The 23323-nt window shown below is 47.0% G+C and overlaps 1 protein-coding gene across 17 annotated transcripts in view; it reads right to left on the bottom strand.

Annotated features, from left to right (window-relative positions):
- Positions 1-4687: 4687 nt before the first annotated feature.
- Positions 4688-23323, bottom strand: part of ZC3H11A (zinc finger CCCH-type containing 11A) — a 42652-nt gene continuing 24016 nt past the window's right edge. For all 17 annotated transcript variants that reach the window (XM_051821153.3, XM_089311335.1, XM_051821152.3 and 14 more), the window contains 13 exons: positions 21809-22012; positions 21579-21695; positions 21252-21332; positions 19958-20068; positions 19169-19231; positions 16258-16356; positions 14587-14655; positions 11215-11718; positions 10812-10891; positions 8302-8617; positions 7781-7947; positions 6965-7032; positions 4688-6579 (listed from right to left, as the gene is read on the bottom strand). In XM_051821153.3, coding sequence (XP_051677113.3) covers positions 6321-6579; positions 6965-7032; positions 7781-7947; positions 8302-8617; positions 10812-10891; positions 11215-11718; positions 14587-14655; positions 16258-16356; positions 19169-19231; positions 19958-20068; positions 21252-21332; positions 21579-21695; positions 21809-22012 — 2138 coding nt within the window. In that variant the 3' untranslated portion in view covers positions 4688-6320. The remainder of the gene's footprint in view (positions 6580-6964; positions 7033-7780; positions 7948-8301; positions 8618-10811; positions 10892-11214; positions 11719-14586; positions 14656-16257; positions 16357-19168; positions 19232-19957; positions 20069-21251; positions 21333-21578; positions 21696-21808; positions 22013-23323) is intronic.

Genomic DNA, 23323 nt, shown 5'->3' with positions numbered 1-23323 from the left:
GAGGTCGAGAGCTTCCATCCACTTTCACATTCCTACGTGCAGATACAAACCCGAGACCGAGCACCCCTCAACTCGTGCCAACCAGCTTGGTTGCTTCTTCACTCCAGTCCCACGCCCAGGAACCCACAAGAGTTGGTATGGGAGCCGGTGCCGCGGCTCACTAGGCTAATCCTCCGCCTGCGGCGTCTGCACCCTGGGTTCTAGTCCCGGTCGGGGCGCCGGATTCTGTCCCGGTTGCCCCCTTCCAGTCCAGCTCTCTGCTGTGGCCAGGGAGTGCAGTGGAGGATGGCCCAAGTCCTTGGGCCCTGCACCCCATGGGAGACCAGGAGAAGCACCTGGCTCCTGGCTCCTGCCATCGGATCAGCGCGCCGGCCGCAGCGGCCATTGGAGGGTGAACCAACGGCAAAAGGAAGACCTTTCTCTCTCTCTCTCTCACTGTCCACTCTGCCTGTTTTTAAAAAAAAAAAAAATTGGTATGCATCTAGCTGAACCAGGCTTGGCCATGAATTTGTAATTCGTGAAGCTGGAGACTACGCGGGGCTTATGACACTTCTCTGCTTATGTCCGAAGTGTTCCCTGGCAACAACGAAGTGAGGCGCACCTGGTGTTTTTGCTTATGGCTGCCTAAAATCTCTCTGCAGAACACTGAGACACTCGTCACCTGGGCTTTGGAGAACTGGGTGGTTGGGGCAGAGGCTGTCTTTTACTTTTTGTATATTCTCACATACAAATATATACTTATATAAATATTTATATATATGGTACATGCCTTATATATTCTTATACAAATTCTGAAGTGTGAATGAATGTATCACCAACTCAATGAATTTGTTACTACATCGTGGACAGGCACTAAACCCCATTTTGGGGAGGGAGCAGGGCATTGGGGTGCAGCCCGGGGCTCGCAGGTTAGGTAGGAGTTTGCCAAAAGGAAAGAGGAAGGGGCCCTAGTGGCTCGGCGGTTAAGCCGGCCCCAGAGTAAACCTTCTGAATGCCAAATCTTTTCAAAACCTGAACTTAGGGTATTGCTTATTTCTACCTCATTTTATGTACAGTGTGGAGAGAATGGTGAAGATCAAGTATTCTTGTTTTGCTCTTAACATCATTTTGCAAATTTAAAATAAAATCGCAGTTTGGTGACGATTTTTAAGGCAGTCAGATGTCTGGATTGAGGGAACTTTCAGCGATTTACTGCATGGGTTGCTAAAGCCAGGTTCTTAAAAAGAACTCTTGAAAGTTGAATCAGTCAAAGCCAATGGTACTGAAGCATGCTTTCTCGCTGTCAAATCTGAGCACACGGTGCAGGCGGTATAGGATGTGGTGGCAAAATGGCTGTGTGGAATGAAAGACACACAGCAAGCACTCAACAAACGTTAGTTTAAAAACCTGCTGGGGGCGAGGTACGGCGTGGTGGTTAAGCCACCCTTGGGGTCACCTGCGTCCCACACAGGAGTCTGGGTTTTTGAATTCATGCTCCACCTCCGATTCTCGCCTCCTGCAGAAGTGCAGCCTGGGAGGCAGCCAAGTGATGGCTCAAGTACTCCAAGTCCCTGCCACCCAGAGGGGAGACCCAAATTGAGTTCCGGGCTCCTGGCTTCAGCCTGGCCCCGCTTGGGCTGTTGAGGAGGGAACCAGCAGTTGGGAGATACCTCTCTCTCTCTCTCTGCTTTTCAAATAAATGCAAGTAAACTAATAAAGAACTAGAGGTGGAGCTTGGTGTGTCAGTTAAGCTGCTGCAATGGACATCCACATTCCTCAGATGCCTGGGTTCTGGCTCTTTTCCCACTGCAGCTTCCTGCTAATGCACCCTCTGGGAGGAAGCAGGTGATGGTTCCAATACTTGGGTCTCTCACTCATGTGATACCTGGATTGAATTCTAGGCCCCTAGTTTTGCCCCGGTCCATCCTCGGCTGTTATGGGCTTTTGGGGAGTGAACCGATAGATTTCTACTTCTCTGCCTTTCAAATAAAAATAAAAATTAGAACAAAATTAGTCACCTATTTAATACTTTTTTAAATTTACTTATTTGACAGGTAGAGTTATAGACAATGAGAGAGAGAGAGAAAGGTCTTCCTTCCGGGTTCACCCCCAAAATGGCCACTACAGCTGGTGCTGTGCCGATCTGAAGCCAGGAGCCAGGTGCTTCCTCCTGGTCTCCCATGCAGGTGCAGGGGCCAGGGCCCAAGCACTTGGGCCATCCTCCACTGCCTTCCCGGGCCACAGCAGAGAGCTGGACTGGAAGAGGAGCAACTGGGACTAGAACCCGGCGCCCATATGGGATGCTGGCGCTGCAGGTGGAGGATTAATCAAGTGAGCCAAGGCGCCGGGCCCTGGAGTCACCTATTAAACAGCAGAATCCATGCATTTCTTGACGTTTAACTGCCAAATTCAAAGCAATCAAGTGTACACTTTAAAAGATTTATTTAAGTCAAGAATTAACACAGATAGGGAGAGACAGGGATCGTCCATCCACTGGTTCACTCCCCAAGTGGCTGCAAGGCCAAAGCTGAGCCAGGAGCCAGCAGCCAGCTTCAGCTGGGGCTCCCATGAGTGGCAGGGGCCCAAGCATCTTTGGTACTTCTCCCAGGCCAGCAGCAGGGTGCCGGCTTGGCAGCAGAGCAGCTGGCACACAAAAGGAGCCGACCAGGGATGCTGGTGGCAGCTCTACTGGCTCCGCCACAACGCCAGCCCCACAATCAAGTATTTTTAAATGGCAGAATCACCTTGGCAAAATACAGCTACAAGTTTAGCAAAGGTTCACACAACTTTAATCATCAGATTAGTTTTGGGGCTGGCCTGCAGCATCGACATCCCATATGGGCACTGGCTGGAGTCCTGGCGGCTACACTTCTGATCCAGCTCCCTGCTAATGTGGCTGGGAAAACAAAGGAGGATGGCTCAAGTCCTTGGGCTCCTAAACCCCTGTGGGAGACCCAGCAGCTCCTGGTTCCGGATTGGCTCAGCTCCGGCTGTTGCAGCCATTTGGGGAGTGAACGAGCAGATGGGAGACCTCTCTGTTTCTACCTCTCTCAAATAATTAAAATAAATCTTCAAAAGAGAAATCAAGGTTTACTTTTGCAACTACCAGACACCAGCCTTACCACCAGGTAGTTTCAAAGACTGGTTGAGGTGAAAATTCACTACATCTTGGTGTATGACACACCACCCACCGGGGTTTAGGGTCAAAGTCAGAACTTCCGGGATGAACCCGTGAACTGTAAAACTATCTTCATGTTTCTTGCTATGGCCAAACTACAACATCTGGGCCCTTTCTATATAGTTCAAACTTAAAACCATCATCAAAACTATGCTTTGGGGGCAGGCTCCGTGGCTCACTTGGTTAATTCTCTGCCTGTGGCACTGGCATCCCATATGGGTGCCGGGTTCTAGTCCCGGTTGCTCCTCTTCCAGTCCAGCTCTCTGCTGTGTCTCAGGAGGGCAGTGGAGGATGGCCCAAGTGCTTGGGCCCTGCACCCACATGGCAGACCAGGAGGAGGCACCTGGCTCTTGGCTTTGGATTGGCGCAGCGCGCCGACCATAGCAGCCATTTGGGGAGTGAACCAATGGAAGGAAGACCTTTCTGTCTCCATGATTCTGTCAAATAAATAATAAAACAAATTTAAAAAACTAGGTTTTGCTTTGCTTGTCAAAAGCTGACTTAACCTGTTAGAACTAATTTTATACTAATAGGAAAAATCTGTGTTCTTTGGTAGCTGACAAATTTATATGTATCCCTACAACAATTAAAATCTGAAAAATCCGGCTTCTTTGGAGCTGATTTTCTCACGTGCTACATGTTTATGCTTGGAAACTCTCACTTGCTGAATCTAAGATTACTTTCAGGGCTGGCATTGTGGCACAGTGAGTTAAACTGACCACTGAAAAGCTGGCATCCCGTATCTGAGTGCTGCTTCAAGTCCTGGCTTCTCTGCTTCGGACCCAGCTCCCTGTTCATCTGCCTGGGAAGGCAGTGGATGACAGCCCAAGTTCTGCACCCACGTGGGAGCCCCGGAATGGAGTTCCTGGCTCCTGGCTTCAGTCTGGCCCACCCTGGCTCTTGCAGAATGTACCAGCAAATGGAGGTTCTTGCTGCCTTTTCCCCCTGCCATAAGACATTTTAAAAAAATCACTTTGTAAAAAAAAGATTTATATATTTGAATGGCAGTCAGAGAGTGGGATCTACTGCTGGTTTAGTCCCCAAATGCTCCCAACAGCCAGGAGCAGCTCTCGCCAAAACCAGTAGCCAGGAACTCCACTCAAGTCTCCCATGTGGGTGGTGGGAAGCTGGATCAGAAGTGTGGGCGAGCTGGGACCTGGACTGGCACTGTGACACGGGATGCAGACGGCCCACGCGTGGCCTAACCCACTGCACTACCATGTCCACCCTCTCTCAGGATCACTCTCAAACCTCTCCCCCTTTTAAAAAAATTACCAGCATCACTTCAGTTATGAGAAAGACTAAGCCTCAGGGTCAGGAAAAAAAAAATCCTCACACAGAGTAGCCTGCAGTCTCACCTGAGGCAAACGGAGCCTGCAGGTGAGCCGCGTGTGGGGAGGTCAGGCGATGCACCCTGTGAGAGGCTGCCGAGGTCAAGTGATGTCCATGGACCTGGGGCACAGAGGCCACCAAGTCTGACGGGGCCCTTGGCTAACGTGATACAACACGACTTAGTCACCACACTGAGCCTTTCCTACACCAGTTTTATTTTAAAACACATATGAGTCTTTCTGTAATGGCAAATAGTTCAAATAATGCGAAACATGAATCATTGACTAATACAAGGGGTTTAAATATGAAACAAATTTTTTTTTTTAAAAGGCAAAAGAAAGAGGTTATATACAAAACAAGGACCTGGAATCTATAAGCTGATTCCAAAAATGAAATGAACAGAAATCTGTGGTGAAGCCAGAACATTGCAGCCCTGCTGCAGAGGAGGGCGTCACACAGCATTCAGCCGGCTGACGATGGACTGGGAGAGGTGTGTCTGTACATCAATGCCAAGTCGCGGTTGTCTGTGCAGTCACCCAGCTCTTCCCAAGACTGAACGCGCAGTCCTGTGGCTTTTTTCCTTTTCCACATTCTCAACAAGGCTACAGAAGTTCAACTCTCGATGAGCCGTTCAGAACAGCAGTTCCTTAGGAGCCAACGCGACAGGTGGGCCAGACTGCCGTCTGAGCAACACAAGCGGCCACCTGCAGCCGAACAGCAGAGTGGACACGTCGTCCTCCTTCCAGCGCAGTACCCCATCCCATGTGGTTCCTTCCCAAGTCAAAACCTTGAGGTGAGATGAAGGAGACGAACATCAAGAACAGAAAATCCGTCCAGAAACGAAGGAGCTGGAAGGTATCCAATACACCCCCGAGCGTCTGGGCGCCCTGCCGCAGCACAGCGCGCCGCCACGGGCCACAGACGTTCCTGGCAGCTTCAGGAAGTTCATTTCTCTTTTCTCTCAGCTGGTTAAAGGGCACCAAATAAATACTGGGCAAGGAGAGTTTGCTGGGAAAGTTAGAAATAAAAAAGGTAACCAATTTTTGTCCCTGGGATAATTCAGTGCCGGTAAGAGGCAAGTACTAGAGAAGGGACCACGTCCATACTAAGAAATAGCTCCTCGGACGTCACGTCTCTTACAAAGAATCCAGGGCATCCCAGAAATAGAAAATTAGTTTCAGGGGACCCCGAGGCACTTTAAAGCCTTAAAAAATTACAGTAATAATAAGTTAGCTATTGCTCTTCAGAGGCTCGCGGGGCAGCAGGAGCAGCCACACCAGGCTCAACGAGCCGCTCCGCCCTCTGGAGCTCGGCTGAGTCCCCCGACGCTTACAAAGACACACAACGCAGCACGGACTCCGCGGGCTTTCTGTTCAGTGGCAGCAGGGAATTTGGTCCTCAACGGTAGCAGCTGTCCTCATCCATTTCCAACTCAGGTGCTATCAAGTACATCAGACAATACACAAAAGAAAGGGTACGACAACGGGCAAAAAAGCCAAAGCTGACGAACACCTCAAGGAGCCCCCAGGTCCTCTTGCCCCCTTCCGCGTGGATTCCCCGCTCAGCCTCTTCTGTGGAGTAGGGTACGACAGAACTTCTCCTCAAAGATGCCAGACAGTGGCATCAAGCGGACAAAATGGTTATCAAGGGACTTTAAAAATCTGACCCCAAGGAATCCAGGACACATACAGGTAATTCAGAGGTATACTTCTGATTCGGGGCAAATTCTAGACTAAAGAGATAATCATTTCAGGTAAATATTATAATAGATGAAACTAAGTCCAGTTTTTTGGTGAGTTTTTTTTTTTTTAAAGTGTTCTCACTGCCGACTTCAGCTATCGATCATTTCCGACAGCTCGAGAAGAAGGTCATCTTCATCCTTCCCTGGGTCCAGGTCAATCTCTGCTTCCAATTTGCCTCCTGAAATCTCCCATATGAGCTTCTCGAAGTCGTCCTCCACAGACAGCGGGGGCCTCCCTGTGGAGGCAGAGCTGAGCCGGCGAGTTTTCGTGGCCACCTGGGATGAGGAGGGGCCAGAGCCTTCTGGGGGTGGGGGCTCTGAAGAGGACTGAGCTGGAGGCAGCGCAAGACTGCAAGGAAAAGACAAGACAGATTCTGAGAAGACCAGCCCCTCCAACGGTGACTGAACCCCCAGTCCCGGGACACACAAGCGTGAGCAGTCGCTCTGTCCGAGGACACACGTACAGAACTGTTCTAATGGTTGGAACCCAGCATTTCCGTAACTTACATTCAGCCAGGTATTAAAAACATCTTTTACATAACATAAGCAAGACATGAACAATAGTATAAAAAACAAACTTGAATTTCATGCATTCTGGCAATTACTCTGAAAGTCCAGCAGATTTAGAGGTAGTAGCTGAACAGTACCTAGTTAAAGCTGTTTATTAGTTTTATTCCCGAGACAGCAGACACAGCAACTGTCCCAGAGCTTGGTTAAGAAGAATACGGTGTTACCTGTCTCCAGGCTCTTCTGTCCCAGGCAGGGTGACTGATGTGTCCTCCGTGAGGAGTGGGACGACAGCCTATAGAAGAAAGTGTTACAGGGACTCAGCCGGAGAGCCAACTTTTTCATTTGAGCACATTCAGTTTCTTTCTTTTCTTTTTTAAAAGATTTTATTTATCTGAGAGAGACAGAGTTACAGAGAGAGGGAGAGGCAGAAAGATCTTCCATCCACTGGTTCACTTCCCAAATGGCTGCGATGGCAGGAGCTGGGCCAATCCAAAGCCAGGAGCCAGGAGCTCCTTCTGGGTCTCCCACATGGGTGCAGAGGCCATCCTCAGCTGCTTTCCCAGGCCATTAGCAGGAAGCTGGATCAGAAGAGGAGCAGCTAGGACTTGAACCGGCGCCCATATGGGATGCCAGTGCTGCAGGTGGAGGCTTAGCCTCCCAGGGCACCACAAGGCTCACCTTGGCTATTACTCGTTCAGCCTGGCAGTTTAAGCATCAATAATACAAAAGTTGTTTCGCGACCGGCACTGTGGCAAAGCAGGTTAAGCCACCACATATGATGCTAGTACTCCATACTGAAGTACCAATTCAAGTCCTGGCTGCTCCACTTTCAGTCTAGCTTCCTGTGCACACACCTAGGAAGGCAGTGGGCAATGACTCAGGTTCCTGGGCCTTTCCACACACGTGGGAGACCCAGATGGAGTTCCTGGCTCTCGGCTTTGGCCTGGCCCAGGGGACAGAAGATGTCTCTGTCTTTCAAATAAATATATGAGCGAGTCTTCCGACAGAACCCAGCCCCACTACAGCACTCCTCTCCTTACCACAGCCGCCCTCTTGGCGGGGCTGTCCTCCAGGACACTGCTGGCGCTGAGGGGCTTCACGGCCGCCACGACAGCAGGGTGCATCTCCAGTGCCTTGCGTTTGGGAGCCAACTTGGAGGAGGAGACAACTTTAACCACGGATGGCTTCACATTCACTTTGGGTTTAACTACAAAGGTCAGAAAGTATTGGCTGTAATAGTCTCTCTCTGACATTGACAGTAACTCACAATATCAAAATTCCATCAAATTAGAAATACTACAAATAAAATCAAAACCTATCAGAAGCACACAGACTGAAAACGACCCCCAGCCTTGGTGACAGGCGCTCTCACACACAGGCTCTCCTAAGGCTCGGTACTTCACCACTGTTGTCCCCTCCCTGGGGTTTCTCTTCCTCAAAGCCAGAGGGAAGACAGCCTACCGCACTTTCAAAACAGCGATGCTAAACAGAGAGGAACTCAGCTAGCTCTGCCTTTCTACAGACGCTACAGCAAGACGCGACACACGCATGCAACACTCACCTTTACCTCTTTTCTCCAAGGTCTGTGCTGTACATTTCACATTCAATATCGAGTCCCCAGTCCCTAAGGTTTCCACCTCCACCTTCTGGGCTACCTTTGTGGGAAGCCGCTTGGCCAGGTGCCGTGGGCCCCCGGGCACAGCAGGGAGCACTGGTGACTCCACCCCTTGCGCAGCTCCCGGAAGCGGCGCCAGGACTGAGTTTTCCTTCTGTGCTGCTCCCTTCTCCGGCTGTTTCTGCGTGTGCTTTTCTTTCGTGGTTTCACATCTCTTGTCCTGCATTTTAGTGCTGTCAACTCCAATGGTCTCATCTGAAGCCTGAGGGCAAATCGTACAGGACAGAATTCACATCGAGTCCCTCGAACAGCCTATTTCCTTTCACTGAAGGATGGAGGGGCAGAGAGAGGGAGACAGGAGGGACACAGAGATCGTCCATCTGTGGGTTCATTTCCCAATGACACCAACAGCCAGGGCTGGGGTAGGCCAAAGCCAGGAGCTTGAAATTCAAGCTGGGTCTCCTGTGCGGGTATCAGGGACCCAGCTCCGTGACTCCTCCTCTGCTGCCTCTCACGGTAGGCCCCAGAAAGCAGCCGGGCTGGCACTGAAGCAGTCAGGACTCCAAATCAGGGTCTCTGGTAGCACTGCACCAAAGGCCCACCGCTGATTACTACTGATCAAGTAGCAAGCTAAGATCTAAGTCAGGCAGTCAGACACGACCCAGAACCTCAGGGAAATGTTCTTTATTTGATGTTAATTACATATAAATTATACAGGGCCAGCGCTAGGGTGCAGCAGGTTAATGCCCTGGCCTGAGGTGCCGGCATCACATGTGGGCACTGGTTCTAGTCCCGGCTGCTCCTCTTCCAATCTAGCTCTCTGCTGTAGCCTGGGAAAGCAGTAGAGGATGGGTCCCTGTGCCCATGTGGGGGACCCAGAGGAGGCTCCTGGCTCCTGGCTTTGGGTCAGCACAGCTCCGGCCGTTGTGGCCAATTGGGGAGTGAACCAGCGGATGGAAGACCTCTCTCTCTGTCTAACTCTCTAATTTTCGAATAAATAAAATCCTTGAAAAAAAGTATAAATTATACTTTTAAAGATGAAAGATTAGGATTAAATTTGTGTGGGAAAATAAAACCCCGATTTTTACAGGCTAGACAACCATGGCTCTAAGTCAAACATTAATTTCTAAAAACTTAAGACATAATTTTAAAAAAAGATTTATTTATCTGAAATGCAGAGTTAGAGAGAGAGGGGGCTTCCATCCTCTGGTTCACTCCTCAAATGGCTGCAACGGCCAGGGCTGCACCAGGCCAAAGCCAGGAGCCAGGAGCTTCATCCGGGCCTCCCACATGGGTATAGGGACCCATCCTCCACTGCCTTACCAGGTGTGTTAGCAAGAACCTGTATCAGAAGTGGGGCAGCCAGGACTGCTTGAATCAGCGCCCATATGGGATGCCAGCATTGTAGATGGCAGCTTAACCTGTTACACCACAATGCTGGCCCCTACACAGAGGTTTATGTGAAGATATTTTTTACAGTGTAAGAAAAAAACCTTAATGTTCAGGGGCTAGGTAAGTGGTGTAGCAATTAAGGCATCATGTGTGACGCCTGCATCCCATACTGGAGTGCCTGTTCAGGTTTCCAATGCAGCGTCCTCTTGCTGTGCACGTGGGAGGCAGCAGGTGATGGCTCAATTCCTTGAGCCACTCACATGGGAGTCCTAGATTGAGTTTCAGGCTTCTGGCTCCAGCCTGGCCCAGCCCTGGCTGTTGCAGGCATTTGGGTAATGAACCACAAATGGAAAATCCCTCTCCATCTGTCTGCTTTTCAAATAAAACGGAAACCAAAACCCCCAATGTAGCGCAACAGCTTCAATGTCAGAAACACAAATATTCATATTAATAGAGTATTATGTGGAAGGTAGAAATATTTAAATACCAGAAGGAATTACTATTACTTTCTCCGTTTTATGTATTTATTTGAGAGGGACAGAGGGAGTAAGCACGAGCAATCATGCTGGTTTCCACGTGCTGGCTCATTCCATAAATGCTCCCAACAGCTCAGAGCTGATGCCAGGATCCTGGCAATCAATCCAGGTGTACCTCACGGGTGGCAGGTGGCTGACCGGAGCCATCCCTGCTGCCTCTGCCTGGTCGGCATTAGCAGGAAGCTGGCACCAGGAGCTGGTGTGGAGAACTGAGCTAAGGTACTCTGATGTGGGAAGCAGGCATCCTACCTGACAAGCTTAAAGGTTAGGCCTGACACCTGCCCCCTGAAAATTATAAAGTTAAAAAAGGCTCCAACACGATACGTTGTGAAGTTCTCAATTATGTTCTAAACATGAATTAAACAAGTTAACGTGCATGCATGCATAAACAAAGAGTTTAACGGAAATCCCAAACAAAAACCCCAACTAATGGTGGCTCCACTGGGGTTGTAGAACTAGGGAGTTTGTTCATTCTTCACCTAGCCTTTGTCTGGCGTGAATAAAACCATGTGATCATTAAAAACTCACCTCTTTAGGCTCTGTTCTACTGAGGCTCCTTTGAGAGGCAACTTCACTTCCTTCCTGAAGTTTCTTCTCTTCTTTCACACCTATGTTTACATTAAAGACAGCACTGGCTGTTATTCCTTTTAGGCTACAGCATCACAACAGAGGAAGTTAAACAAACCTTTTCGTAATGAAAATAAGAAGTCAAAGAAAATGAGAAAAAACACTGGCCCTCACAGTCCTGAAATGCACATTAAACACCAAAGGCCCACAGGGTGGTGTTATAAAGCAGCAGCTTATACTGCACTTGATCTAGTTTACAAAATTAGCTGCGTAAGTTCTCCAAGAAGTCCCCGGGAGACGCCCTGGCACGCTGCCCCTCGGAGTCCGACTTGGGGAAGAGGTCCTTCGGATCAGCTCTCCTTACCTGCTCTCTTGGTGATCCGAAGCAGCCGCCGGGCCCCGGGGGTGGCCTCAGGCGGAGGCTGGGAGCTGGTACTGCTCTCGCAGCTCTGCTGCACCCTCAGAGCCTTCTCCAGTTTAATTTCCTCCAGTGTCTTGATGTGCACCTCCTGCATAGACTTGGCTCTACTCGCAGGCTCCTCGGATTGTCCTTTGCTGACAACTACGGCTGGCAAAACCACTGTTTTTTTAGTTTCACTGTCAGTCTTTAACTTGATGCAGGCTGTATCCTTTTTGCCTTTCTGTCTGTCAGCTTCCTGCTGCCGATGTTTTTTCTCAGCCAGGACCTCAGAGAAGGTTTTAATTCGGACAGTGGAGGAGCCTCTTGTCCCTGAAGGAGAATCATCGGCTTTTGAAGGGCCCTCTGTCTTGAGCTTGGTTTGCAATTCTCCACGTTTCTGACTGGCTCTTTCAAGAAGAATTTCTTCTAATGTCTTCACGTGGATCTCACCAACTTTATTAACTCTCTCTGTTTTCATGAGGGAAGAACATGTCATTGGACTTGGAGTTCATATTTTTTTTAATTTTATTTGACAGGCAGTTAGACAGTGAGAGAGATCGAGAGAAAGGTCTTCCTTTTCCGTTGTTGGTTCACCCCCCCCCCCCAAAATGGCTGCTACGCCTGGCGTCCTGCGCTGATCCAAAGCCAGGAGCCAGATGCTTCCTCCTGGTCTCCCATGGGGGTGCAGGGCCCAAGCACGTGGGCCATCTCCACTGTCTTCCCGGGCCACAGCAGAGAGCTGGACTAGAAGAGGGGTGACCGGGACAGAATCCGGCGCCCCAACCGGGACTAGAACCTGGGTGCTGGAGCCACAGGCAGAGGATTAGCCAAGTGAGCCGTGGCGCCGGCCTGGAGTTCATCTCTTACTGATTTACCATTTCTCTTCTCTTGGATCATCACATCAGCCCAACAGAGAGGAATCTTGCAAGCAAGCAATTAAAGTGACAGACTGTAGAATTTGTTTTGTTCTCAATTTTGGATTATTGCATATTTCTGGTAGTGGCCCAGCAAGGAAAACTCTTGAAGAGAAAATTGATTTGTTTGACTATTTAGTTGCTTGGTTTTTTTTTTTTTCTTTTCCTTTTAAAAACATTTTGCTTAAAAAAGAAAGAGAGAGATCTTCCATCTGGTACTTCACTCCTCCAATAGTCCAACAGCTGGGACCGGGCCAGCTGGAAGCCAGGAGAGGGGACTTGATGTCCAGGTCTACCATGTGGGTGGCAGGGTGCTAAGTACTTGAGCCATCACTTGCTGTCTCCCAGGGTGCACATTAGCCGGAAGCTAGAATTGGAAGTGGAGCCAGGACTTGAACCCAGGCATTCCAATGTGGCTTAACCCACTGCTCCATAATGCCTGCCCCACTGAATTATTTCTTTAGGTTTTAAATAAGAAGTCAAGTCCTTGATGTTAAGATGGCAGACTCATCTTGAAATGAGCACTCTTAAGAAAATACATGCTTAGTCACAGAAACCCTGTTTCCCTCCCCTACCAAAATTTTATCAAACTGACAGAGAAGACATTAAAAAATGCAACAAGTAAGGGCCCGAACTGTGGCGTAGGAGGTGAGCCACTGATTGCAATGCTGGCAGCCCATATGGGCACCAGAACTGGCTGCTCTTCTTCCAACCCAGCTCCCTGCTAATGCACCTGGAAAATCAACGGAAGACCCAAGTGCTTGGGCCCCTGCACACATGTGAGAGACCTGGATGGGGTGCCAGGCTCCCGGCTTCAGCTTGGCTCAGTCCTGGCTGTTGCTGCCATTTGAGGAAGGATGCCACTCTGACTTCAAATAAATAAATAAATCTTAAAGTGCCACAAAAAATTCATTTGAAGGACTCAATATTGAAGACAAGGCTGTCCCAAATCAGGTGTTTACAACAAGGCAAGAAAACTACAGCCTGTGGAGTTAATGTGGCCACCACCCAGTTCTGTTAAGTAGACTTTTGCTGGCACACAGCCAACTCATTCATTTACATATCACATATGGTGGCTGTCACACTATGACAGCAGAGTTGACTAGCTGCAACAGACACTGTGAACAGCAAATCTAAAATATTTACTATCTGACCCTTTAGAGAAAAAAACAAAAACCTGTCAATTCCTCATAGAAAACAAAGTTCATAGAAAGGAAGGCCGGAGCCGGCGCTGGCGCTGTGGCATAGCATCCCATATGGGTGCCGTTTCGAGACCTGGCTGCTCCACTTCTGATTCAGCTCTCTGCTATGGCCTGGGAAAGCAGTGAAAGATGGCCCAAGTGCTTGGGCCCCTGCACCCACATGAGAGACCCAGAAGAAGCTCCTGGCTCCTGGCTTCGGATCAGCACAGCTCTGGCCATTGCAGCCAGTTAGGGAGTGAACCAGCGGATTAAAGAACTCTCTCTCTCTGCCTCTCTTCTCTTTGTATAACTAACTTTCAAATAAATAAATAAATCAAAAAAAAAAAAAAAAAGAAAGAAAGAAAGAAAGGCAGGCAGGCAGGCAAGCCAAAAACAAAGGCCAGGAAAGTATAAAGGCAAGGTCAAGAGACATGGAGTTTTTTATTTTTAAAGATTTATTTATTTTATTTGAAAGAGTTACAGAGAGAGAGGAGGAGAGGCAGAGAGAGATAAAGAGAGAGAATAAAGAGAGAGAGAAAGAGAGAGAAGTCTTCCATCCACTGGTTCATTCCCCAATTGGCTGCAAGGGCCGGAGCTGTGTCAATCTGAAGCCAGGAGCTTCTTCCAGGTCTCCCATGCAGGTGCAGGGGCCCAAGGACTTGGGTCATCTTCCATTGCTTTCCCAGGCCACAGCAGAGAGCTGAATCAAAAGTGGAGCAGCCAGGACTAGAACTGGTGCCCATGTGGGATACTGGCACTGCAGGCGGCGGCTTTACCCGCTACGCCACAGCACTGACCCCAGTGCTCCACTTCTGATCCAGCTCTGTGCTAATGAGTTTGGACAATCAGTGGGAGATGGTCCAGTGCTTGTGCCCTTGCATCCAGGTAGGAGACCTACAAGGAGCTGCTGGCTCCAGCCCAACCCAGCCAGGTTGTTCACGGCAGCCATTTGGGGAATGAACCAGCGGATGGAAGATCTGTCTCCCCTTCTCTCTCTCTGTAACCCGGCCTTTCAAATAAAAAAAAAAAAAAAAAATTTCTAAGAAGAAAACAAAAATAAAGGTGAGGATATCTACTTATAGAAACATGAAGAATGTCTGCTAGAACCGAAGGAGACAAGCACTCAGATTCAGAGGTCACTGACCCTAGGCAGAACGAACAGAAGACCTACAGGAGCAGGCGAGGGCTGGGCGCAGTGGGTTAAGCAAAGGCTTATCCAAGGAGAAAACCTCGGGTCTTACCTGTCACCTCCTCGCTGTCTGGACCAGCTGACGTGCCCAATCGCTCCTTCAGAGATTTGGACACTTGAACTGCAGAAAGAATTTCAAAAACCAAAAGCTGGGAGTGATGCTGTGGTGCAGCAGGTTGAGCCCCAGCTTGCAACTCCAGCACCCCGAATCAGAGTGTTGGCTCGAGTGCCACCTGCTGTGCCCGCACACCAGCGCTCTGCCAGTGCCCTGGGAAGGCAAGACAGCCTGAGCACAAACCAGCAGATGGAAGATCTCTGTGTATCTCCCTCTGCTCTCTGCTGCTCTGCCTTTCAAATAAGTCTTTTATTAAAAAAGGAGCCGAACCAGAGGTTTTAAAAAAAATAGGTCAAATATCTTTTTCAAAATTTACAAATTACACTATACTTCTCTTCCAATAACAACAACAACAACAACAAACCACTCACAAGGTCTTACATTTTTCTTCCCCACAGAAAAGATTTTTGTGAATCAGATTGCCTAGCGCACTCTGGAAAGCTTTAAAAAACCCTACTCTTTAGATCTGAAAAGCAGCAATTACCGAAACCAGGGAAATAATTTTGTTACTGTACAATCTCCTAAAATGTTACTGGCATCAAACAGTTTTTTTCCCCCTAAATCTATTTGAAATATACTCTTCAGCTGTACGCATCTTCAAATCAATAGGCAAGGAGGAAGGGAACTTGGCAAAGAATTAGAATAACTTCTGCTTGCTCCGAGAACCCACGAAGGCCTCCAATACAAACATCTATCCATTAAAGCCTTTTGAGCTAAAGGCAAAGCACAAAGAAGGTTCCTATGTTCAAAGCCAAAACACAGTGAGAGGGGAAAAAAGTACCTGTTTATTAGTAAACAATTCCAATATTTGCAGGTCACACAGGGAGGAGCAAAGCCCTAGCCCTTGACTTGTTTCTCTCTTTCAACTACAAATCAGCAGAACTCCCGAATATCTTGATTTAGTCCACATCAATTTATAACACAAAATTTACACCACTACTCCCTTTACTCTGGCTGGTCCCAATAGTCCGTTAATCCATATCCTGATGAGGATGCTTGTCCACTTCCAACTATGCTCACATTTCAGGCAGGGTAATGGTTCTAAAATGCAAATCTGAGCCTTTGATCTCTGTTTACCACCTTTCAAACTCCAAAGCGGCTACAAAAGCTCTGTGTGATCCTCTGGTAACCAAGCTCTTCAGCCCACCCCCATCCTCCGAGTCTTGAGCACAGCGTGCTCTCTGAACTTTGTGCCTCCGCAGGAACACTCTCTGGAACACAGGCCCTGGCCCTCCAACCTCACCTAGCTCTAACTCCTGTCAGTCGCAGGGCTAAACTTCCTCCTCTGCGAACTTTCCTAGCAGGATGGCATTAGGTGTCCTTCCTTGAGCACCAGGTGCTTTTCCCCATCACAACATGTACCATGACATTCAAAGTATTTCCGTTTGCCATTATTCACAAGCTCCCAAGAAACACAATGCCATTCACTTTGTTCAATACTCAGAATCCAGCAGAGTAACTCAGAGTAACGGAATGAACTTAAACCACCAGAAAATAATGGGCTACTTTACTTAAACAGAGGAATGGCAAGCCACAGCTGCCAACATGACAAGAAACAAGCGTTCTGCTGCACACACTCACAAACTGCCTTTACAGCAAGGTACCAACCTCTCTTTGGTGTTTTGTCAGTGTTTGTTTCCGGAGCTTCAACTTTCTTCCCCAGCCTCTGAGCAAGGCTGCGCTTTAAGGGAGGGTCGCTGTCACCACCTACAAATAGGGGAACTTAGTTTATTTCAAGTCAATCTTGAGCAAGGCCAAGAAATACCAGCAAAACAGATAACGCAGAATAATACTGCAGTGTTCATTCACTAGCGTTCCTGCAACTCAGCGTTACAGAGGAATATGTCCCAAAAAGAAGAGGTAAGAAAAGGGGTGAAAAACTAGAATGCACAAGTAAGTATTTCCTAAATAACTGATTAAACTACAAATGAAGGATCGTAAGCACAGGTTGAGGATGACGTTCACTTAGAAATGTGAAAAATCTTCACATACAATTAAATCTTGCCAAGTCTCACCAGAGTTACTGACAAAGGAAACACACAAAACCTTAACCAGCTAATTGCTGAATTTGTGCTAAATGTACTGGGGTGACACGGAGTACAGAAAAAGACTCGTAAAATTTCAAGTTTTCCTGCAATATGAAGACTCTGAGGGTCACACAGTCCCTCTTCAATACCAATTCTGAAAGACTCTGTAACTTGCGCAGCCACCAATCACTTACTGCTTAGTGACAAGCCAAGACCCAAATCAAATTTCCTGACTCCTACTTATTAAAGCTGTTAAAATGTTTAACACAAGTTGTAAACCAGTTTTTAAAGATGCTTTTGGATTGCTTGATTGAAGTGATAGTCTTCACAGAATATGACTGTCACCATTTAAATTTAAATATAAAACACCAAATTGTAAAATGTGCATGTATGCTGATATCACAATAGTTTACTTCTATTTTTATTTTAATCTGAAACTTCTAGGGCCAGCATTGTGGCCTAGTGGGTAAAAGCCTCTGCCTGCTATGCTGACATTCCATACAGGTGCCAGTTCATGTCCCGGCTGCTCCACTTCCGATCCAGCTCCCCGCTAATGTACCTGGGAAAGCAGCAGCAGATGGCTGAAGTGCCTAGGCCCCTACTCTCCATGTGGGAGACCTGGAAGAAGATCCTAGGTTTGGCCTGGCCCAGTCCTGGCCATTGTGGCCATCTGGGGGTTGAAACAACAGATGGAAGATTTCTTTCTGTCTCTCCCTCTCTCTTTCAAATAAATCAATCAATCTTTAAAAAAAAAAAAAAAAAAAAAAAAAGTCTAAATCAGTTTCACCCAAGCTCCCAAGCTGAACAGTTTCATTTTTGGAACCCTGGCTTGGTTTGTGCTCTAAATACACAGTGACGTAATCAAATACTGCTCTTAAAATTGAAGATGGCATTTTCTTGAAACAGAGATTTCTAAAGGTTGCCTCATTTCTAAGTTCTCTTTTTGGAAATGACTACACAATCAATAATATATTCATTTAAAGATAACTTTGGGCAAGTTACTTAAACTCCACTAAGTCTGAGCTTAATCGTCAAGCTGTTTATTGTTATTTACTGAGTGCCAGGTACTACGCCCAGCTTCCACACAGCTGCTGGGATTAGTGAAAACGCATATAAAGCACTGACACACAGCAGATACTAGTAATCCTACATCATTCATAGGTATGATTTCTTCACTGCGAGTTTTTCTTTTGTTTTAAATTACTTGCTGCAATAATGGCCTAGCTGATTCAGTAACACATTCACATTCTCCAACCATCTGCAAACTTGAAATGCCACCAGTTCAGAACAGCTTTGAAGTTACAGCACTAACAGTGTCAAAGAAAACAAATGGAGATTAGATTTTAAGTACATTTAAAACAGTATTTGTTAAGGGACCTATTAAGTCAAAAAATTTTCAAAAAAATTCTTTGAGATGGACACACTAGGGCAGGTATACAATAATTTAATAACGATAAGTATTTCTATAAGCATAAAACAGCACCACTGAATTAATTAAATCACATAAGACTTTTTTAAAAAGATTTGTTTTATTTGAAAGACAAGAGTTACAGAGAGGGACAGATAGAGGTAAGAGGAGAGAGATCTTCATCTGGTGGTTCACTCCCCAAATGGCCACCAGTAGTCAAACCGGGCCAGACTGAAACCAGGAGCCAGGAGCTTCTTCTGGGTCTCCCACATGGGTGCAGGGGCTCAAGCACCTGGATCATCTTCCACTGCTTTCCTAGGGGCATTAGCGGGGAGTTGGATCAGAAATGGAGCAGCCAGGACTTGAACTGGCACCCAATATGGGATGACAGCATTGTAGGCCAGTGGCTTAACCCACTATACCACATTGCTGGCCCCATAATTTTTTCCTAGGAAACTCATGCTTAAACTATCCAAAGAGAAGAGGTATTCTTTATTGTTTTTTAAATCTAGTAACTTCCAAAAAGGTTGCTATGGTCATAATGTAATCAAATTGAAGCACTTTACATTTCCACAACTTCAGGGGCCAGAGTTGCAGTGTAGCAAGTTAAGCAGTCACCTGTGATCATGGCATCCCATATAGGGGGCCAGTTCAAGTCCGGCTGCTCCATTTCCAATCCAGCTCCCTGCTTTTACGCCTACACAAGCAGTGGAGGGATGGCCCAAATACTTGGGCCCCTGCACCCATGTGGGAGACCAGGATGAGGCGCCTGGATCCAGGCCTTGGCCTGGCCCAGCCCTAACCATTACAGACATATGGGGAGTGAATCAGCAGATGGAAGATGCCTGTCTCTCCCTTTCTGTCTGCACTTTTGCCTTTCAAGTAAATAAATACATTTTTTAAAAGATTCTACAACTTCAATGATGCATACAAGAATAACACAAGGGAATCTGTTAAGTGCTTCCAGCCAAGTGTACAGGAGAAAACTGACAAACAGCATGCATGGATCTGTATAGAGTTTGGAGACAGTATGTGTCAACTCACAAACAAGCAGAAAACAGGATATACACAAAACTTATCTCACCTGCAGAGAATTTTCGTTTCCCAAGTCTCTCGGTAAGACTCAATCTAACCAACGGTTCTTCTCCTGAAACAGCAAAAACAGAATTCCTCTACCATTAGCCAGCATTGCTGTATTCAGCAACTACTATGGGTACAAAGTATGTTCTGACTTTAGTACAAGCCCACCCAAAAAGTCCTCTGTAGACCAGGTCTGTCTTAAGGAAGACTGTCACAGTAAAGAAACAAACCTGTGACAATTCACACGGCCCCAGCAGAACCAACAACACAGCAGTAAAGTGTAAGAAGATAAAGTGCTTTTAAACTGGTGATAAAAACCCAAGCTGTACTTCCGCTTATGTACTTGGGCATTAAATAAAATTGTACTCTACTCCAATGCTAACTCTTCCTCTTATCATCCCAGCAACAAGTGAACTCTCCTTCTTCCGATTCTTTGTTGTCTGAATGGCAAAAGCACTTCAATGTAATGACACACTACAGTTAACTTGTGTTGTATAGGTTTAAAACTAGTGAAAAGACTTTTACGGTTTTCTATAATTCAAAAGTTTCTTACAATTCTTTACAAATAATGTAAAGTCAATACATGTGCAAATAAACAGGACATAAATGTACGTGCATCAAGGGCTTAAACAGTGGAGTCAAGTGCACTGATTTTTCTTTTCATCCTTATATCCAATCAACATGCTAAAGTCTTTCTGCAAGTCCATCAAAGCTGAAACACAAACACGGGTATCTTCCAATCATACGAAAGCAGGAGTCTGACAGCTCTGAGACAAACTAACCAGCCCTTTACCTTGTTTGCTGGACAGAGTCACTGTCCTCACCACAGTCCGCACATTCTCTTTTTCAGGACCTGGAACGGACTGAGGTTGGAGTAAGAGACCGGAAACTCCCGAAGAACCTTCTGAATGAAGCAAACAGAAGAACAGTAAGTAAGTGATGGAGAACACAGCTGTCGTAAGTCAAGAAATTGTTTTTGTGACCACATAAACCCAATGCAGCCTGCTATACGATTACAAGCCAGTTAGCCTCTCTGTTTCTTGTCTGGCTACAGGGAAATGCTGCCATTTTGGGGGAAGCCATGAGAATGTGAAAACAAAATATAAAATTGTTTTGAGGACTTACGCACTCAATCACCTTTATCTACCAGTATTATTCTAAAGTTAACCTCAGGAACATAGCAGCCATTCAGGCATCTGCAAAACCTCTCACAGGTTCCTGTAAGAAAGCTTTAACAAGAGGGTTCTTGGAAGCAGCCATTAGCCTTTTTCTCTATATCACATTTCACAGTTTTCACAATTTTTATGATTGAGAACATTAATCAACCAGGCTGAGGTAAGCTCCACAAAGCAATCCTATAGGAAGATCTCTGCTATACAAAATAAGAATTCCCTCTTTTTATGGTTCTTTTTGTTAAGACTTATTTATTTATTTGAGAGGTGGAGTTAGAAAGAGCTATCTTCCATGTGCTGATTCTGCTCTCCAAATGGCCACAATGACTGGGGTAGGGACAAACCAAAGACAGGAGCTTTTTCTGGATCTCCATGTGGGTGCAGGGGCCCAAGGACTTGGGCCATCCTCTGCTGTTTTCCCAGGCACATTAACAGGGAGCTGGATTAGCAGTGGAGCAGCCAGGACTCAAACCAGCACCCATATGGATGCCAGTGCTGTAGGCCACAGCTTTAACCTGCTAAGCCACAGCACCAGCCCCTGTTATGGTTCCTAGATGGTGCTCTTTAGAGACAGATGGCTTTTAGGTGCCTTATTTATTATATGTACTTAGCTGAATCATTAGGAACCAAAACAATTTAAAAAGCAAACACAATTTAAGTAAATCTGTTTTACTTCAAACAGGCCACAGAAATCAAAATTGATACGAGGACTTCAGAAATTAGAAAACTGAATTAAAAGGTAAATTTATTTTAGTGCAAAATGTTTTTGAAATTCATGCAGTTTCTTCAGAAAGCACATTCCCATGGACTTTCTTGAAGACGCCCACTTGTGCTCATGATGGCTGCTGCTTCCAAAAAGTGCCCCTAACATCCTTCTCCAGCCGCAGGCTGGGGCCAGACTGTGGGCTGACTTACCGCCTTGCTTCTTGGATTTTTCCTTCATCTTCTTTGATTTAATTTCCTCCAGAGTTTTTATTCCAAAATTCAAACATTCACCTGAGAAACCCAAATGAAAATCAGATGAGCAACTGCAGCCTCTTTGCCCTTGCATTTCACCTGTACATAGCAGATATTGGAGTATTTTTGGAATAAATGATTAAAACAAAGTACAGATGAGCACAGCATGGGGGAGGGAAGGGACTGGTGAGTGAGTGACTGTGAGCTAAACTTCAGGCAGTCGAAGTGATCTGGACACATCAAAAATAATGCTGAGACTTAGCAACCACGCAGTCTTCCGCTTACCTTGCTTTAAGTTCACCCCAGGTTTCCGGGCAGAAGCCACTCGTAATCCATTATGAACTTCAGGAGTTGGCTGTAGGGTGGGCGTTTTGGTTTCATCACCCTCCTCAGAAAACTGATCTGTCAACATTTAAGACACAGCAACGATTAAACACTCACGTGGAGCTGCAGTTCAAGGTTCCACCCAGCAATGCTGACTACCCATCTGCCATAAGAAAAGAACTATCACTCACCATCATCATCTTCGTCATCATCTGCAGCATTGATTACAACTGGGGGGTGTGTGGGGCTGGGAACATTTTCAGAGCTCTCTACTTTCATGACACTCCGCAGCTGAGGGCAGGGATTGGACTGGACGGACAACTTGTTCTGCTGAGCTGTGAGCTGGCTCGTCTTCACTTCCTCTTCTGGAGACTCGGTTACAGTGGGCAACACAGCTGGACAAACAAAACAGGCGTAAGTCAAAAGCAGAAGATATAATCTCAATTCATCAAAAATCTCCGTCCATCTTCCCACTTAAGTTCCAAACTCTCAGGAAGGGAAATTTTTTTTAGATTTATTTATTTGAAAGGCAGAGTTACAGAGAGAAACAGAAAGAGACAGAAAGAGATTGTCCACCCACTGGTTCACTCTCCAAATGTCTGTAACAGCTGGGGCTGGGCCAGGGCCAGTCAGAAGCCCATAGCCAGGAGCTTCATTCCAGTATCCCACCTGGCAGGCAGGAGCCTAAGCACATGGGCCATCCTCCACTGCTTTCCCAGGCACATCAGCAGGGAGCTGGATCAGAAGTGGAACAGCTGAGACTCAAATCAACCCAGTGCTCATACTGAATGCTGGTGTCACAGACAGAGGCTTAACCTGCTGTGCTACAGTATCAGTCCCAGAAAATGTGCTTTCAATAACTCTTCATGGTACAAAAAGGTTCAAAACAGAATGAACATAGGGCCAGACACTCAGTATCTATTTGCACATTCCAAACATTTACTCCTGGGCGGTTTGCTCAGCAAAGATGTAGCTTTTACAAGTCAGCAGTTGGTGCCAGTGTTGGGGCGCCGTGGGCTAAACTGCTGTCTGTGACACCAGCATTCCACATGAGAGCACTGCAGTTCCAGCTGCTCCACTTTTGACCCAGCTCCTGGCTAACCCACCTGAGAAAGCAGTGGAGGATGGCCCAAGTACTTGGGTACCTGTGACTCACGTAGAACCAGACGGAGTTCCTGGCCTTGGCATGGCCCAATGGCTCTGACCATTGCAGCCAGGTAGGAAGTGAGCCAGCGGCCTCTGTGCCTCACCTTCTTATTTTTTGGAAGATTTATTTATTTATTTGAAAGGCAGATTTGCAGAGGCAGAGAGAGACAGAGAGAGAGAAAGGGTCTTCCATCCACTGGTTCACTCCCCAAGTGGCTGCAACGGCTGGAGCTGTGCTGATCCAAAGCCAGGGGCCAGGCAGGAGCTTCTTCCAGGTCTCCTACATGGGTGCAAGGGCCTAAGCATTTGGGCCAACTTCTACTGCTTTCCCAGGCCATTAGCAGAGAACTGGATTGAAAGTGGAGCAGCCGGGACTCGAACCGGCACCCATATGGGATGCTGGCACTGCAGGTGGCGACTTTACCCACTATACCACAGCGCTGGCGCCTCCGATTCTCTTATGGTCACTTTGCCTTTCAAACAAAATAAACCTAAGAGACAGAGAGAGAGAAACATTCACTCCCTCTTTGGTTGTTTGAACCAAAGCAGAAGAGTGAGCC

Source organism: Oryctolagus cuniculus, chromosome 13 (genome assembly GCF_051225735.1).
Source record: "Oryctolagus cuniculus isolate XC-2025 breed Fujian yellow rabbit chromosome 13, ASM5122573v1, whole genome shotgun sequence".
Lineage (NCBI taxonomy): Eukaryota > Metazoa > Chordata > Mammalia > Lagomorpha > Leporidae > Oryctolagus > Oryctolagus cuniculus.
This window is presented reverse-complemented; position numbering and strand designations above follow the sequence as displayed.